We start from the raw sequence: 19389 nt of genomic DNA, 5'->3' as shown, positions 1-19389 counted from the left end.
GATCAGGAGTCTGCAACATGCAGCTCCAAAGACCCAAGAGGTAATTAGCTTTTGTCGGATTCTTTATATTTAAAGGGGATAACTACAAGTTTAACTCCAGTGAGTGGCGCAGTCAAGCTCATCTGATCCGATTTTGTATCATTTTGCCAGAGATTCTCCAGGTCTGCTAACGCTAATTTAGCCATTTAACTTACCTGTTAAGAAGAAAAATAGCAACCAGTCCACACTCCAAATCAGTGATGGCCATAATGCACACCTACAGTTGTTTGCCAACCGCCAAATACAATTTACAAAGGAGAAAAGAGACAACCTTTGCATGGCTTCTGAGCCCCTTTGCTCCCTGAATTTGGCACCAACGTTTAAAAACATGACTGATGTTCACTCTCTGATTCTTTTTTGTTTTGAATTTGAGAAATGTAGTGATGAGAAGAAATCTTTAATCACTTACCATCAAGGATCAACTAGGATCTGGAAACCCCTGAACTTTTCTTATTTTTCTATTAAAAAATGTATTTTTCTTCTATTATATTTAACTCAATGTAAGCCCATGATGCAAAATCCCTAGGAGGTTGGGTGGTATAGGCAGGGGTCAACAGGGGCCACAGCTCCTGTAGACCTGGTCCTGGCCCCTGTTCTAAAGACATGATAAAAAAAAAAAAAAGATATGAGCTGGAAGAGACATAAGTGAGATGTTCCTTGGAACCATTTAATTTTAACTCTACAATTCTGTTTTAACCGAGATCTATAAATTAAGGTGATCATTTCAGCCATATTGCGAGGAGAGCCATAGTTATCTTCTGCTAAAATTAATTTTTAACCAAACTGGGATAAAAAAAACTTTTATTTAATCAAGCTAAATTTCTCAGTTTTACTTAATTTCTTTCTACTAATGATTTGATTTGAACTTGTAATTTTAATGTAAAATACCAAAAATATGTTATATTCCTAAATTATGAATGTAGATTAACTGAATATTCGAAAGAAACACTTTTATTTTATTTTTAGTATATTTATTTAGGAAATACCCATGGTAATAGATTTTAAAAAAATAAATAAATAATAAATTGTTAAAAAAAATTTGTACTTTCAAACCAAAAACAGAACAGAAATTTCTAATTAAATTGAATTAAATTGAGATTTCACATGTGGCTCTTTTGTTCTGCGGGTCCTTTGTTCTGCAGTTTCATTGGTCTGATGTCATTGGTCCTATGTCAAAATTTGCATGCTGTTTTTTTATGCTTAATGTGAGCATCAGAGTACATTTTGTTGAAAGAAAACAGCAGCATTTCTTGCTACATTAATACCAATCTTATAAGCACTACACACACTAGATGCTGTTTATCAATGTTTTTCCACTTTGAAAAGGTTTGCATTTAAACTTACCAGCAACTAAGACAGTGCCTATTTAACCAAATATAGTCTAAATATGTCCATTATACTGTATGTGGATTTATCCAATTTTCTTTTGAAGATATAAAATTGTGCAGAGGAAAACAGAGGTAAACCCCACTCTTATTTTTTTTTTATCTAATATGCTCTGTCTGTATCATGAAAAATAATACATTCAAGGGAAGGTAAATAATTGTATTGTATTTACATGTGCACTGGAAGTATAAGAGGAACTGACACTGAGCATTTAAAATATTAACTTCACTATACAAGTTGTACATATGGGCTGTAGTTACTCTGCGTAGCCCATTTCATGTATTTTATCTTGGGCTGGAACAATTAATCATATTAATCGATTATTTAAATAATTGTCAACTAATTTAGTAATTGATTAATCATTACCTGGTGTATAGGGCCACTAAAATGTGCCTTTACCCGACAGAGCGACCCATTTAGAGCAGGAATTATACCAAGATTGTAAAAAAATATGTAAAAATTTTGCATTTGAGATTAAAAAAAAGTTTTTGTCGTTAAATATTCTGCATCCAGAACTCCTCAAGAGGAAAACTTTCTGTTTCACCTTGTTTCATGTAGTAAAAAATCTTTTTCTTCTTTGGCTATTTGATTATTAATCGATTCATCGAAAAAATAATCGACAGATTTATCAATTTGCAAAATAATCATTAATTGCAGCCCTAATTTTATGGTAACATTCCAAACACATTTCTCCCATAATACAGCACTGAAGGGCAGCTGCTTCACCATGAGGCTGCCCTGCATCATTATATCTGTGTTTCCTACAGTCATATAATGTTTCTATTATACAAGTGTGTTTTTATTGGTAAAGGATTAAATGTAACACAACCTTTTATCCTCATCCTATATTACTTACTGTCTGACTCTTTAAATAGCTCCTTATGCAATAACTCTGTATTTTAAATTATAAACATGTTGTTCACATCGAATTATTGGTAGGGACAAGTAGGTCGATCCAAAATTTTGGTAGGGACATGTCCCTATGGTCCCTATACAAACCTACGCCCATGCGCGGGTCTCTTGATATATTTTAAATGATAAACTATGTCTCTGGGCCCTGCCTCTATAAATAAGGTGGTGAGCAGCCACTGGCTGTAGTATTGCACGGAAATAAGAAAAGGGTTTGAATACTTTTTACAAGGAAGTGTTTGCGAATTTAACGACCTCTTTTACTTTAATCTTATCAAAACTATTCAAAACAGTATAACCCCGCGCAGCAGTGAGGAGGATCACCTTGACTGCAGTGAACTAGTAGCGTGTCCTTAAGTAGCTTCTCATTTTCCCTCTCAGGTCATCTGAGGACACTCTGGCTCACAGCCCAATCGGAAACGGATGAGTTTACGACCTTTTGCGCTGATTGTCGCCCTCCAGGCCGCTTTACGAGCCGACTGTGATTAACTAAAATACTTGTTTGAGTATGAAAACTTGGGGCTTTATTATTATTAAAAAACGGTATGTGTATATATAAAATATATACTGGATCCCCTCCGAAAGTCGCCGCGGAATGACGTCAGCACGTATTACATTGAATGATGACGCTGTTTGATCGTTAAAAAAAAAAAAAATCAGGCGTTAAAATATTTGGGAAATAGGTCAGCAAACAGGACAGCAGCAGCGGCGCGCGGCCCTTTTTTAATGTTTTAGCCGTTTTTACTTTGAAGAAGAGCGGCTGGTGAGAGATAGATAACCTGCTCGGTCCAGGAGAGACAGACAGAGATGTCCGGTGTTTCCAGCATCAGCGGAGGGAGGCTGTAGCCGTCAGAGCTGCTCTCTGTGTCCTCGTTTATTATTTTTTTTTACATTTTATTTTAGGGAGACCCAGCTGCTTTTGATAACCGACCGGGCCGAGGCTGAATGGTTAGCCCGAGGAGAGAGCAACGCGGACGGATACCGATAGGGAGCACCTGGAGGCTGCTGTGCCGAGACCCAGGAAATCCCTCCACGCTTCGCCTTTTACAGCCTGGTAGCAACACAGCAGCCCACATTACTGTAGTTCTAGTAAGTTTATCGCTAGACCTCACACTGACCGGCCCGGCTAACACCGGCTAGTTGGCGCATTAAAAACGCTGCTCACTAGCTGTAATAATCTCCCTTTTAATGTTCTTATAGCGTATATGAATGCTTAATTATAGTTAAATAACAGCGAATAAGCTAGCTAAAAAACCTCCACATTTAGAGGCGTTATGTGAGCTCAGAGAGGTAGCAGAGTACTGTGAACTCCAAGTTGTTATTTAGATAAAACTAGGTAAACATTTTAACACAATTCAGTCATAAAAATGAGCGCAGGGCTCATTACAGACCGATTTAACCATTTCATGGTAACAAATATGTCAAAGTGGATGAGCCAGTAAACCTTGCTTCAAAAAAAAAACCCTTTCCCCCATTAAATGTCTTTATTTATTAACTAAGATGAATAGAGGTTGAAAATGTAAAACTTTTATTTTTTCTGAGGATAAAGCTTACAGAAAATGAAAATTCCAAATTTGATGTCTTTAGGTAAGAAAATAAGATTATTTAAAGCAGAAATGTTAATTTTTATAAACTTCACACTAGTTTGGGCCTCCTTTTGTATGAATTGATGCATCCATGCGGCTTGGTGTGGAGGCCATCAGTTTGTGGTTCTGCTGAGGTGTAATGAAAGCCCGATTTGCCTTCAGGTGATGTACCCTAATGGTTCTGGTGTCACACAGCCCCATAGAGCCTATGTGAGGTTCGGGTCAGGCTATAGTAGCACCATAGTGATTGCCAGCTTTTTTGCTACTTTGTGGGCAGGTTCCTGAAGACTGTGGACTTCAGGAAGCAGCAGACCAACACCAGCAGATGCCACTTCGCACTGGCCTTCAAATTTCCTCCTTACTGTCAGATTTAAATGGTTAGAGCAGTGTGTTTTTGGTCTGAGAAGGTTGCAAGTACCCAGTTAATTCCCCACAGCTTGCACTCTAGGTTCCTGAGCAAAACTTTTAACCCCACACTGCTCCCCTGGCGCCACACAATGGCAGCCCACTGCTCCCCAAGGAGATGGGTTAAATGCAGAGGTACATTTCTCCAGTGTGAGATCAATAAAGTTCAGTCAAAAATCAATTATTATTAACTTTGGTTTTCGTCTAAAAAGAGGACCCATGATCATAGAGCAATAATCTGGTACCTTGTCTCCTTAGCCAGGTGATACACTTCTGGAGTTGTTTCTAGTGCAGGAGAGGCTTTGCCACATTTGTAGCCCATATGCCCGACTGGTCTGTTAAAATCACCCCCATATTGCTGAATGGATTTTGCTTAAAAGTCCTCCTGATGCTGCAGTTATCCTTTTTGCTGATGTAACTTTTCTTATCACAATTTTTCCTTCCACTCCTCTTTCTATAAATAATCTTTTATGTAGCATTCTATGGACAAGCTGCTACTTTACCACTAACCTTTATTGTATTATCTGCAAGCCATACAGCTACAGGAAACAATATTCCCTTCTTTGTGTTATGAATAAATATGAGTTTAATATTCCTAAACGAGTGACCGAAATAATGACTTTTTTTTTTTTTAGATTTCCCTGGAAGGCACTTTTTGTATAGCTTTGTTCCTTTTTAAAATGCATCCATTTATGTCTGTTATCCTTTGCAGAGAATTGATTTGGTAAATATGTGTTTTATACCTTTTCAATGCCCTGGCATTGACATGATTAAGTGTTGGGAATTTTTTCCTCCCAGGCAGTCTTCCAGAGTTTCTTTAGAAATAATAAATTCCTGGTGGATTAAGGAAGACTACAAAACACTCTGTGGATTTAAAACGTGTCAGTTTGTCTAAATGCTAGATTTTAATGACATGCTATCTAACGCTTGACAGCCACTCTTTGCCTGAGGGACACTGAATCGATAGAAATGTATTTACAGTGCATTTTAAGTGTTTGGGATGTCTGGTTGTATTTCGCAAACATCTTGAGCTCAGCTGTTATTCTAGGATTTCATTTTGCCAAATGCTGACAATAGATACCAGAGTTTTCACTGTGGATTTGAATCATTGTTTTTTTCTTTGTTTTTCAGTGGAGAGAGTTTAGGGGAGGAAAAAAACCCAACTGATATTTAAATAATCTTACCTTTCTTGCTGAGCTGACTTACTCTAAACATCCATCCAGATTTCTCAATTGTAATGATTTACACACGTCTGCATTTGTCTTAATGCACATTTTTCTCTCCAGGAACCTAATCTAGCAGTAAGGGCTGTTTTCTGGGGTCTATTTCATTTTCTCTGCAAGAACCAGAGAAAAAAACAAATCAGGAAATTAATCTGAAATGACTCATTTAGGGAGATTTTACTGTTGATATCACCCAAAACTGTTAAACTGACCTGTTTGGGGTGCCATGTTTAATTATATCAGTATCTGACCCGATATTGGAGAAAATTCTAGACCTGTTATCAATGAAAATGGGGAAAACATGGCGTCTGTTTCTGTAGCACAGTTAAAAAAAAATTCTCTTGAAAAGCGGAGATGTTTACCTTTTTATAGGCAAATGTCTCTGATTAAAAAAAAATACTTTAAATTTAAATCCTTAAGTTAAATTTTAGTTTCAGGATGGAATTTATCCTGTCAATTTACTTTATTCTGACTTCCTTTTCTGACCTTATAATAATCTAAAGTTGCTGCTTTTCACATTTATTTGTACATTCATTCATATTATACCTGTTTCTAGACAGGAATTTTTTACAGTCTCACAAAACCAATATTAATGGTAATAATACTAAAGCAAACAAAGCTCTAGTTTTGGAAATCATCAGAGATTAAAATTCAAGTATCAGAATCAGATTAGAAAATGTGGATCGGTGCATCTCTAATTGTAAATAACAATAGACATCTGTTTTGACAGAATCAACCAATTAGAAAATTTTAAGATTTTAGACCATTTACTTTACAAAGTGTTTCCAGAGTTTATGTTGTAATATACAAATAAAATCCTTCAGAAATTTGAAACTAACAGATTTTAAGTTTAAAAGAAAAAAAGGATGCTGGTGATGAGTGTTTTCAGTGATTTCTTTTTTTTACTGCACCACTGCTGACTTTCCATTTTTCAATAATATTTGGAGAAATATTTTGTTTTGGTGTTTAACAGACCTATTTTTTTTTACAAAAACTGAAATTATTGCAGTTAACTCCCAGATTCTAGTACTGATTAAACTCTTGATCACTTATCTGCCATAAATGACAAACTATAAGTATGTGCAGTCAAAATTACTTTTAGAGTTGAGCCCCTTTAAAGGAGAATTCCGGTTTTTAACACTTTTAGCCCATTTTCTGTAGTGTCCAGGATGAAATCGAATGATCGACACCAAAATTTTGACAATTGGTCCTGTCTCTGCTTTTTGGCTCATTTAGAATCCACCCCTGGCTGCTTCAGAATGGCTTCCATAGTGCATGTCCGATAATGTCCTTAAAACAACCTTAAACGTTCTTTTTTTTAAATATGCTACTCACCGGGTCGTCAGCGCTGTTCAATGACGTTCCAAAAAAAGTTTCGTAAAGAAAAACCGTTCCTGTAGTGTTTTATTTAGCATTTTGTAAATCCCATTGAGTTCTGTTGGAATAGTCAATATTCCCCTGCCACCGGAAACGGAAATGGGGCCTGTTTACACAGTTGTAGTCTTTTCGCTTCACTCTGTGTACTCCGACGTCGAGGTGCTAACGTCTCTGTTAAACACTTTAAAAAACTCTGAAAATGGAATACGAAAGGTGGATTCTTGATTCTCGACGTCGGAGTACACAGAGTGAAGCGAAAAGACTACAACTGTGTAAACAGGCCCCATTTCCGTTTCCGGTGGCGGAGGAATATTGACTATTCCAACAGAACTCAATGGGATTTACAAAATGCTAAATAAAACACTACAGGAACGTTTTTTCTTTACGAAACTTTTTTTGGAACGTCATTGAACAGCGCTGACGACCCGGTGAGTAGCATATTTAAAAAAAAGAGCGTTTAAGGTTGTTTTAACGACATTATCGGACATGCACTATGGAAGCTGTTCTGAAGCAGCCAGGGGTGGATTCTAAATGAGCCAAAAAGCAGAGACAGGACCAATTGTCAAAATTTTGTTGTCGATCATTCGATTTCATCCTGGACACTACAGAAAATGGGCTAAAAGTGTTAAAAACCGGAATTCTCCTTTAACATAATCTTTCAATATAGTTTAACTGGAAGACAAACAGGAGATCGTACTTGGTGCATTCTATTTGAATTCCATTGCAGCTGTCATTTAGGTGATTTATTTAAACCTTTCAGTTGGTAAATACTGTGAAAATTTTTTTATTGTAATGTTTAGCCCTCTGTTCAGTAACGCTGCAAGAAACACATTTTAATTGAAGTAGTTATGTTACTGTGCAAACAGTTTAATTCTGCATTATTTGTGTTAAAATCATATCAGTGCTGCCCTCTATGGTTTGAAATGTGGCTACTGCAGCTGTGTTTAATTAGTACAGTTTAGAATGTGACAGTCCTGCGTTCTGGTATAATAGTTCGTTCAATCTACCTCAGAACTGGGAAATTTAAGTGACATAACCTCCAATGTGAAAGTGTTCCAGTTTCCTGCTTGGGGATTCTCTATTCTTCATTGTTCATATATGGCCAGTGCAACCACTTTTACAACCATAACTATGATTATGATTTCAGAGTAGAAACAGAAAGCACAATAAAACAATTTCACTCAGAAACAGGCTACCGCCACTGTGGCAACTTTGGCAGTGAGACTATTTGAAACATTTGGCATTGTTCAAAATGTGTCCGAGGGCAGGGCTGTTCTGATTGGGTTTATTTACACACAAAGTAATCTGAGGTACAATGGTCACAGAGTTATTAAGGTGTGTTTTCATTTGCCTTCTGACAGATCCTTTAATTCATCATCATCCTGATTATAAAGGCTCACTGTATGTTTTATAACCATATATATATATACCAAGCATCATATTAACTTACACTCCTGCACACTGTTTCCCAAATGTTGTATCAAAGTAAAGAGTTCTGAATATGATAACTGAGTCCTAGTAAACAGACCCGTGGTTATGACCTCAAGATGCTCTCTTTGTTTTTGTTTTCATTCAGAGAAACAGGATTCCAGGAATCCAGCAGATCAGCTCACTGACCTGCAACATGTGAACCTCGACAGCTCCCCCACAGCACTAGTACGAGTCTCTTCGAATTCAAGATGTCAAGCCGTCGGAAATCCACCACACCCTGCATGGTGCTGCCCATGGATGTGGTGGAGCAGGATGCCGTGGAGGAGAAGAGGGAGAGAAGAAAGGAGGAAGAGGCAGGGGATGAGGAGCAGGAAAAGAAGGGGAAGGAGGGGGCCGAGGAGCTTGGTCAGGCTGTGGTAGCTGCTGCTGCTCCACCAGATGAAGGTAAGGAGTGAGAAATGGAGGAACTTTGGAACCAAGCAGTACACTCAGACCTAAAATGGTTTATTGCTCCTAGAAAATAAGTGAAGAACGTTATTATGTCCTCTACAGATGAAGCCGGTGTCTCTGGCATTGAAGAGCTCAAAATCATTGGCCCCACGCTCAGATCCCCACCAGAGGATCTCAGTGGCGATCAGATAATCCAGGAACCCAAGAATGACTCCCCTGGGGTGGGAGGAGCAGACTCGGCCGCAGCTACGGCAATCTCCCTCAGCAAGACTCCAATCATGAGAATGAAGACCAAATCTGAACCCAAGAGGATCGCCGTTTCCCTTAAATCTGCAGATGAAGCTGAGGGAGAGAGTTTGGGAGCAGGAGGAGGGGATGGTCAGGTGGGTGCAGAGCAGGAGCCCATCGAAGCTCCACTCGGGCCGATGATGTCTGTGGAGATGCTGCTGCAGGACTCCATGAAGACTGGGACAGGCGGTTTGATGGTCAGTGCGCCATCAGAGCAGCAGAGAAAACCTGCCATTTTAAACCCCACAGTCCTGCCTGCTGGTCTGGCACAGGTATAGACCCTTATATATTGACTCTTTGTTTTTATTGTTTTATTAGTGAGCTTCGAACAAAATGACTCACAACTTGAATGTTTTGTTACCTTTTTACAATACAACTACACATGTTCATGTTATTTGTGTGATTTCAAGCCACAGATGGAGCAGAAATGATACCTGCTGCTCAAATTTGGTTAAAAATTGGGCTGAGCACATTTTCAAACGTTACCACGGACTTGAATTAATTTCTGTCGGCACCTGAACCATGTCTTTTGATCCAAACCATCCCACAGTCGCTCTATCTATATGTACAGATACCTGCTGTATCCAGCTTTCTGCAGCCTCTAACATATTTTCTTCCAGAATTGTCTTGCATTTATCTCCATCCATCTTTGAGCAGCATGTCTGCGGCCACCAGGTGTCACTGTGGGGATCATCAGGTCTTGCTCAGTGTTCGTTTTCTTCCACATTTGAATTTCATGTAAGGCCAAAAGTTAAAGCCAAATGTCATCTGCCAATTCCTCTACATGTTTGCTTTGGAAAACTAGAAACCTGGATTTATAACCAACTAAAATAAAGGAAAATCTCATAAACAGATTTCCCACATGAGCTGCAGATTTCTGCAGACCCTCCAGAGTTACTGCTTGCCTACAGCCTGGCCCATCCCTTTAGTAGGGTTACAGTAAAAGGGGGATTAGTATATATTCGGTTCCTAAACTTAATCACAGTTTTGAGGGGGGAAAAAGCTGCGTTAGGAACAGTACATTTATTTCATTATTTTTCACTCTCCTAGTAAACATCATCTGCTGTGTTTAATGTTTTTTATTTTCTCCAATGTCATGCCAGGTGCTTTCAGCCTTCCAGGCGCAGCAGACTGCAGCGGCAGCAGCCTCACAGCCCCAGCTGCTGATCCCTCTGAGCAGCATCCCCTCCTACAGTGCAGCTATGGACTCCAACCCCCTTCTGATCAGCACATACAGGAAGTTTCCTTACCCCTCTTTGGCAGAAATCAACAGCCTGGCAGCACAGACACAGTTTACAGATGAGCAGATCAAGGTAAAAGTTGATAGATTCTTATTTTTAGACTAATCAGAGGTTTGTTTGGTGTTTTTATTTGAACTAAAGACTATCGCTGTGTGCACAGGTGTGGTTCTCAGCCCAGCGTCTAAAGCACGGAGTCAGCTGGACTCCAGAGGAAGTAGAGGAGGCCAGGAGGAAACAGTATAACGGGACCGTGCACACAGTGCCTCAAACCATCACTGTCATCCCGGCGCACCAGCTGTCTGCAGCTGCAAACGGCCTGCAGTCCATCCTACAGACCTGTCAGATTGTGGGGCAGCCAGGCCTTGTGTTTACACAGGTAGGATTTAGGGCTTGCCGTATAAACATGTTCTTTGCCTTAAGGCTTTCTGTAATGACTGTTGGATCGAAGGTTTTCATCAGCTTAAGATTCTAACTATGAATTCTTAGAAATCTTAAATAAAATAATACAGCTGCTTACAGAAGTTTTAATGCATCTGTGATATTACAATAAAAACCTGAATATATTTCTAGCTGCAGAGACTCCCAATTCAGGTGGGAGAATCTTTTCACAGTTGCACATTCCTCTTATCTGTACTTTATGGTAACAAGGAAGCCACTGATGAGAAGCAAATAGAAGAGATTCCTTTTGAAGTTTACCACCAGCCATGTAGGGGAGACGGAAAACACATCATGGATGATTCTCTGGACACACGAGACCAAAACTGAATGTCTATGATCTCCATACAGAAAGCTGTTTGGTGGAAAGCTGCTAGTGTTCAGCGTTCTGAAGGCTGACCCCCACAGCAAAGCAGGGCTGCAGGAAGGTGTCCAATTATTTTCATTTAGTCAGACTTTATGGGAATGAAAACCAAGCTTTAAACAGAGACACCCTGCAGGAAGACCTGTTAAAGGCTGAAAAAGAGCTTTACCCTGGCCAGTGGTTTAATGACCTTAAAAATATGATTTAAAATAAAGATTTAGACTGAAACATCTTCATTTTTGTAACGGCCCTATTACAGCGCAGACCTGAACCAAACTCTGGGTAAATTCATAGAAGCTCTCTGTCCAATCGGACTGTTTGAGATGAAGTCTGTTTATCAGTAAATGTGGTAGAGACATTCTGCATATGATGTAAACAGAGGCAGGATATAAATGCATGTTCAAATTCCATTTTGTATACACTCTGTGTTCACAAAATGACAATAAAAGTTGTCTAAATGCATGCCGTACTTTTTAATTTTATTTAAAAAAAGAAAAAATTGCTTCATTTCCTTCCTTTCAGAATATAGATAGACTTTTAGTTCACTTGTGACATCCCATAGAAATACAATATTTGTTTGTGTTTAAGTGATGAAGCATGCACAGATGTCTGTTGTCAGTAAGCAGGATGATCTTCTTTTTACTGGGTTTGGTCTCTGGCTTGGCTCATTATTTGTAGACTTGAAGAGAAGGAGAAGTAAATCTGCCATTGAAAGAATCTTAATGAAAGCCAATAAAACCTCGGTTTTTGTATTTTTTGTTTGTAGGTTGGTCCAGGTGGGAATCTTCCAGTGACTAGTCCGATCACGCTGACTGTGGCGGGTTTGCCCAGTCAGTCTCAGAGCTCCAGCCGAGTTTCCTGTCAGTCCACGCCGACAAACAGTGAGCTAAAACGGGCTACCACAGTCCAGCCTCCCTCTCTGTCTCCACAGGTTGGGACACCTTACTGATGTGCTTGTTGTTCAGTTGCAAATTTAGGATTTCCAGTCTCCTTTACTAATACACAGTAGTTCCTTACCTTGTGCTAATAATACTAATTAAGATGCTGCAGAATTGTGGTGATTTACTGTTTGTTACATTATAATGTATTTTGGCTCCATAGGAGCAGCATGTTAGTGGCTAACCCTCTTCTCTCCCGTCTCCAAGGAGAACTCGGCCCTCAGCGCTGACTCTTTCAGTCTGCGACCCAAGAAGTCCAAAGAGCAGCTGGCAGAGCTGAAAGCCAGCTACCTGAAGAACCACTTTGCCTCTGACGCAGAGATCGCCCGGCTGATGAAACTCACCAATCTGACAAAAGGAGAGATCAAGAAGTGGTTCAGCGACACCCGCTACAACCAGCGCAACTCCAAGAACAGCCATGTGATCGTTTTCCATGACGGTGGGGGACGAGGGGGGAGCAGCTCCAGCAGCGCTACAAACACCCCCATCGTTATCGACTCCAGTGACGAGACCCCCACGTCCCCTCCGCATCCTCCCAATACTTCCCCTATGAAGGAGAAGGAAAAAGAGAAGGAGGCCAGAGTCAAAACCTGGAATCCTTTCCCAGACTTCACTCCACAGAAGTTTAAGGAGAAGACTCCTGAGCAGCTGGTGGTGCTGGAGGAGAGCTTTGAGAAGAGCAGCACGCCATCAGACGAAGAACTGAGCCGTCTGAGGACGGAAACAAAACTGACTCGAAGGGAGATTGATGCCTGGTTCACAGAGAGGCGGAAAGTCCCAGCAGCCTCCCCAGACTCCTCTGAAGGAGGGAAAAATGAGACGGATGACTTAAAGCCAGAGGAAGGAGAAGTAGCAGGTTCCAGCACCTCTCCTCCATCCACCTCCTCCTCTCGGAAGGGGAGTCAGACTCCTCCTGGCGCTCGCAGTAAGCAGCTGTCCGGCAGCAGCAAGAAAGACGTAAAAGAAAAAAGTAAAAAGACTCCAGAGCAGCTTCACATTCTAAAAAGTGCCTTTGTGCGGACGCAGTGGCCCACGCCGGAGGAGTATGATCAGCTGGCGGAGGAGAGCGGCCTTCCTCGCCAATACATCGTCAGCTGGTTCGGGGATTCTCGCTACTCCTGGAAAAACGGAAACCTGAAATGGTTCTTTCAGTATCAAAGTGGCAACGTGGAGGGACCAATCGATGGAGTCGGCAGCAAAACAGGAGGCGGCGCGGGTCGGAAGAGACGCGGTCGAAATCGTGGCTGGGGGCGTTCTAAGATCAGGAAGCAGCCAAAGAGGTCCTCCTCTTCTTCCAGCGCAGATGTCAAAAGATCCCCTCCATCAAAGAAATTCAAGACTGGACGGGAAATCCTAAAGGAGTACTACCTGAAGCACCACTTCCTCAGTGAGCAGGATTTGGATGAGCTGGTCTCCAGGACCAACATGAGCTACGAGCAGGTGGGTTCTGTTGATTTAATAATCAAACAGAAGAGATTCAGAAACTAAAAACATACACAATCTGAATCAGTAGACAACTAGTTTGATGATTGAACTTTCTACAACATTAAAGCAGCAAAAACAAAAAATTTGAGCCTTAATAAATCCTCTTCAAGTGTTTATGACTCGATTAAGATGTCTGCCATCTCCCCCTACTCTCTCTGGCTAGAAAACACGCTTTGAATTTTCTATGCCACCAGTGGAAGTCTAACACTTCTGTTCTCCTTCAGCAGCCCCATGAGGCCATTGACATCAACAGCCTGTGTTTCTCAGAGGCGTTCATAGAATTTTGGAGGCTTATAACTAAGTAATTAAAACCTTTATCTGAAGAGAAAAGGAACTAAAAATGTTATTCATATATAGCTAGAGATCAAATCACATTTGCTGCAGTATCCTATGTGTAGAAAGAAATGTTCTTTCTACTTAATGTTGGCTATTTTCAGCAGCCATCCACACATCAGATAAGCAGACCTGTTACATCCTAATGCACAATTTTCACACTATCTCTGAAAAAACTTATTAATACGTATACTTGCCATCTAAAAACAACTAAACTCAATACTTAAATTTATTTTATAGATATATAATTATTTTTATATCCATTAAACATTCAGCTATATTGGCCAATAAAATAGGTCTCACTACATGAAAATGCGAAGAGTGGAAAGATTTAGCAAAGTTATTTATTATTCCAAATAATTTAAAGTCAACAGATTGTGTTTGAAGCTATTTTGTGATGCAGAAGGAAGCGAGCAAATATTGTGAAGGCAGACAGTGATCCATCTGTATCTATTTGTAGTTTATGAAATTTGGGTTTTCTTCTAGATTTCTCCATGGGTCTCTGCAGTCTGGATCAGATACTGGAAAAATCTTTAAAAAATAAAAATAAAAAAAAAGGTTTTTTACTGCACAAATCCACATATGACATACTTTATTAAATAAGTTTTGCTTTTCAGAGTTTCAGCTGATTATTTAGCATTTTAAATGGATGTTTGGTTAAATAAAAAACAGCAACAAACTACATTTTCTCCTGCAAAAGAACAGATGTATATGTGGAGCTGTGTTTCTCTATAATATTAACTTTTACAGTTTTTAGCTGCTTCGGATCTTCCTCAGTTCTCTACAAACTAATTTCATTTAAACATATTTGTGCTAGGGGCAACTATAATGCACAACAGCTTAAAGGAATAGTACACCCAAAACATGATTAGCCTTCATTTTCTACTCACCCCCATGCTGAACAACACTCTGGAGTACTTTTTTGATATCTCAAATGCATCTGGAGATCTGGGAGGCTTCTTGCTGTCTGCTGACATTCAAATAATGGAGGTCTATGGCGCCCGAGGCAGAAAGGTCCATAAAAGTCCACAAAAAACGTGTCAATATTCCTCCATACTGCTCGTCCAATGTATTCCAAGTGTCCTGAGTGGGTAGCGTCCATAATTTACTCGAAACGAAGTCATTTAGAATGTTTTTAGAGCATAAACAGTAGTGTATAGGATTTCCTAAAAGCGAGCTCACGAGCCTACGGAAACCGCGGCAGACCAAACCAGACGAAAGTGTGCATTCAGCTCAGCAAAGAACTCATGCTCTTCCTCAACACTGAAGTCTTCAGACATTTTTCTTTCGTTGTTTCTTTCTTTGCACAGGTAAACAGCACATTTCTTCTTCTACGCTTACATTATCGGCAGAGCAGACGCTGAATGCGCACTTTCGTCTGGTTTGGTCTGCCGCGGTTTCCGTAGACTCGGGAACTCGCATGCGCGCGCTTTTAGGAAATCCTATACACTACTGTTTATGCTCTAAAAACATTCTAAATGACTTTGTTTCGAGTAAATTATGGACGCTACCCACTCAGGACACTTGGAATACATTGGACGAGCAGCATGGAGGAATATTGACACGTTTTTTGTGGACTTTTATGGACCTTTCTGCCTCGGGCGCTATGGACCTCCATTATTTGAATGTCAGCAGACAGCAAGAAGCCTCCCAGATTTCCAGATGCATTTGAGATATCAAAAAAGTACTCCAGGGTGTTGTTCAGCATGGGGGTGAGTAGAAAATGAAGGCTAATCATGTTTTGGGTGTACTATTCCTTTAATACAGCTTCACTTTAAACACTATCCATCCATCCATCCATTATCTTACACGCTTGTCCCAATTGGGGTCGCGAGGGGTGCTGGTGCCTATCTCCAGCAGTCAATGGGCGAGAGGCGGGGTACACCCTGGACAGGTTGCCAGTCCATCGCAGGGCAACACAGAGACACACAGGACAAACAACCATTCCCACACACACTCACACCTAAGGACAATTTTAGAGAAGCCAATTAAACTAACAGTCATGTTTTTGGACTGTGGGAGGAAGCCGGAGTACCCGGAGAGAACCCACGCATGCCCAGGGAGAAACTTTAAACACTAGAAACTGCCATATCAGAAATGTATAAACTCCCAATACATAGGATTTTCCAGCTCATTATTCTGTAGCGGTTCTTGCTTCCAGAATAATAGCCTCTATATTTATAATAGCAAACATTTTAGCAGTGTATTAAAATGTAGCAGTTATTTTATAGGAGCTGACGGTTTATATGCTGTACTGCATTCTTGTGTTGGCAGTAAGTAATGCAGTCAATCTGGTCCAAATTAGAGAATGCTTTTATGCATGTGACTCTATTTGTGTCCTGTTTGGTATTTGAAGCTGACTCTCTCTGTGGAAAGGTGAGGGAGTGGTTTGCTGAAGTTCAACGACGCTTGGATTTGGGGTTAGACCCCTTCCTGGAGGCGTCTGCCGGGGGACCAGATGGGGACAAAGCTGCGCCGGAAGACGAAGCAAAGATGCCAGGAGAGAGATCGGTAAACGCTGAGGACCAGGCGGACCATGGAGCTGGAGACGAAGAGGATGATGAAGACGAGGAGGAGGACGACGGCGACGAAACGGATGACAGTGAGGTTTGGGAGCCATCACGTAGCGTCAAGAAAAGTTTGTCTCTTTCCGAAGACTAAAGGTTGAACTTTGACCTGATAATTGACCTGAGTTCAGTCAATAATGGTCAATTAACTAATTTAAGTTTTCTTTTATGCTTGTTTTGTTCACCTCTAATGTGCATGAACAATTACCCTTTTTACTGTTTCTCAAAAACCCTTGAATCAAGTGCACATGAAAAGAATAAACAAATGATTAGCTTTAGCTTAATCGGCTAAGAAAAGGTTTGGTACGAGAACAAAATTTGATGAGGTCATAAAGCAGCTGCTGCGAAATAAGTTTGAGTTTAGAATGAAAAACTCCCCCAGTAAATCCTTCAAACATCATTGGAATAATTGAAAAAGTGGATTTTATTTTAAAACTCCAGATTTAACATCCAATATGCTTTCAACTTTCAGCTTTAAAGAATGAGGAATTCTAAAACAACCATATTATTTATCTTAAGGCTGACCACAGACTGATAAAGTTCTTATTAGGTTTGAAGTTCAGTCTGAGTTGCAAGTTCCTGTTTTAAAAAAAAAGGTGCTAGAAAATGAAGCTAAGTTTATATATGACTGCTTAGCACCATGATGACAAAAACCATGAATCTAAATGTGAATTTAATTTTTGATATATGTTTTAGCATCTGGAATTTATTTAAAAGAGCGTTTTGTTTGTGCTCAACATTTTAGTCTGAGGCTTAACTTGGCAATAAATCCGTTAGCCTGATGCTGCATGAATGCCGACGCTTCGATGCTTTTAGATGAAACAGAATGTTTTCCCTTTACACTGCCTTACTGCTTCTCTAATAACAGACGTTTTTAACTGGACATCTGTAAATTTGAAGGCCTAGATGCAACAGAATGTGTGTGAGTTGAACTGCTGATAATGTTTTTAAAATCTTTTTTCATCTTTTGATATAAAAAAAAAGACCTGTGCTGTTTTAACCCTTTTTTTAAAAAAGCGATTCAGACAGTAAATCTGCTGTGCCAAAGGCGGAGGCGTTACCTCCCATGCAGAGAGCTGTTGGAAACCTAACTGTAAAGCATAAATGTGGATCTAACTGTAAATCCAGAATGGATCTGAAGAGAACCAAACAATCGTCCCTTTGTGATTCTAAGCAGAACAAAACCACCGATACTACATGTGGAAATCATTGTGTCCTTCCCCACGATGTTAGAAAAACTTTTATCAGTATTTCAAATTAGAATCTGAACCCTTTCTGCACTGAAAAAACTAACCTAAAGCACTTAATCTCATTTTTAAAGGTTTGCACTTTTCCACTCGATTAGGCACCTTAAGTCTCTATTACACCATGAAATGGCTCAGAGAGACCAAACCTGTTTTTTATGACTAACCAGTATTTTGCCTTTTCCTATTCCTGCTGTTTTCACAAGAAGGAATATAATCAGTGTGTCGCCTTTTCTATTTATGTACCACATGTCAAAGAGCTGGACGATTGTACCAGCTTTAAAAAAAAAGAACAATCATGCACCATTTGTTTCTGCACTAATGTAACGTGTTAGCCCTATGTGACGATAATCTGTCAATCTGACAATGCCTAGAAGTTGTTTTTGTTGATTGTCTTGCTTTAAATGATAGGAGCTGTCTCCCATCTTTTGCTATTGTTCCCCTTCTGCCTTTTTGGTCAAATCAGTGACTTCACTGATGTGCACCTCCAGCAGTTAGCAGTGTTCTGTTGGGGTTTCCTTTCATCATAGGTCACACTGAGAAACAGGAAGTGGAAACCATAAACTGTTCTAAAAAATGAAGCAGACCTGCTCAGTTGTGATCTATTTGGTCAATCTTCCAAACAATGCCCCTGTTTGTATTTTTCAATAATAAAGGTACGATGATGCTGATCTATCCGACTGTTCCTCGCCGATCGGAGAAAGACTCTGAGGCTTTGTTGGTAAACCTTTGTGCCTACATGGCTCCTACACTTATTTGAACTCAAGTTTGTGAAATTTTTAATGTGAAAATCAAAAAAGCTTCTGAAAGAAGTTTTGTTAACTGCTTCCCTCCAACTCTAGCAGATAAAAAAAGACTTCAAAAAGTCTAGTTTTTAAATCCTTTATCAAATCTAAATGTGTTTTGTCAACAGGCACTTGTCACATGCAGACAGGGACTTGTTCAGTCACCCTGACGGCATTAATACGACCATCCTAAGAGCAGACTTTGACTGTTGGCCTCATTCATATTGGTTTTTGGAACTGACAGAGCTGAGATCTTTATGCATTTAGTTGCTGAGTGACAAGTGCCTGTTCATGAAAAGAAAAACCTGTGATGTTAAAGTGCTCCTTTGTCATATGTTGCATGCAATAAGCAGAACAAACATCTCATGTTGAACAGTGAGGTTGGTGTACTATGGACGGTCTGATCGGGGGCTAAACTTCTGTTTTGGCTTTAATGTGACCCTATACATTTGCTTACATTTTTATTAACATGTCTCAGACTTAGGATTTTTTTATGTTTAAGTCCTCTCATTAAAGAAGAAATGAAATAACAGGAAGTACTTTTTTTTTGTCCTGAGCTGTTTCCAGGGTCCAGTGGCTGTTTCTAATGTTGAGTTTGAAGCTGGGCTGTTGATGGGAGTTAGTCTGAGACGGTCAGTTCTGGTTTCGGGGTGATGAGGAATGTATTCAACTTAACACCAGAACTGCAACTAGAGCAAGTCTTCCATAGACTGTTAATCTGTTAAGAAATCTACGGATTAAATACTTGTTATTGTTTGCAGACAACATTCAAAGTCAATCTCTCGTCCAGCAGAGGCAGAAATTGGGTAATTCTTTATATCAACTCTCCAACCATCTTCAGAGTCATTTCAGATAATTGCGACTTTTAGCAGGAAGGATGTCTTCGAGGATTGTTTTCTAGAG

General features: G+C 39.8%; 1 protein-coding gene across 1 annotated transcript; it reads left to right on the top strand.

The window, feature by feature from the left end:
• The first annotated feature begins 2810 nt into the window (after positions 1-2810).
• LOC119786366 (zinc fingers and homeoboxes protein 1-like) lies at positions 2811-19296 on the top strand. The gene is made up of 9 exons (XM_038289663.1): positions 2811-2877; positions 3238-3423; positions 8502-8800; positions 8909-9366; positions 10198-10407; positions 10496-10711; positions 11901-12065; positions 12280-13512; positions 16267-19296. Exons 3-9 carry the CDS (start codon positions 8605-8607, stop codon positions 16549-16551), a joined length of 2763 nt encoding a protein of 920 aa, XP_038145591.1. The 5' UTR covers positions 2811-2877; positions 3238-3423; positions 8502-8604; the 3' UTR covers positions 16552-19296.
• Positions 19297-19389: the final 93 nt, after the last annotated feature.

Source organism: Cyprinodon tularosa, unplaced genomic scaffold (genome assembly GCF_016077235.1).
Source record: "Cyprinodon tularosa strain WSP-4 unplaced genomic scaffold, ASM1607723v1 ctg107, whole genome shotgun sequence".
NCBI classification, from domain to species: Eukaryota; Metazoa; Chordata; class Actinopteri; order Cyprinodontiformes; family Cyprinodontidae; genus Cyprinodon; species Cyprinodon tularosa.
Note: the sequence above shows the minus strand (reverse complement) of the source record. Positions and strands in the feature narration are given on the sequence as shown.

Coding starts and splice junctions, on each gene's coding strand:
- LOC119786366 (XM_038289663.1), top strand. CDS start 8,605: ATGTCAAGCCGTCGGAAATCCACCACACCCTGCATGGTGCTGCCCATG. Junction 12,066..12,279: donor CTCCCTCTCTGTCTCCACAG/GTTGGGACACCT, acceptor CCCGTCTCCAAG/GAGAACTCGGCCCTCAGCGC. Junction 13,513..16,266: donor CCAACATGAGCTACGAGCAG/GTGGGTTCTGTT, acceptor CTCTGTGGAAAG/GTGAGGGAGTGGTTTGCTGA.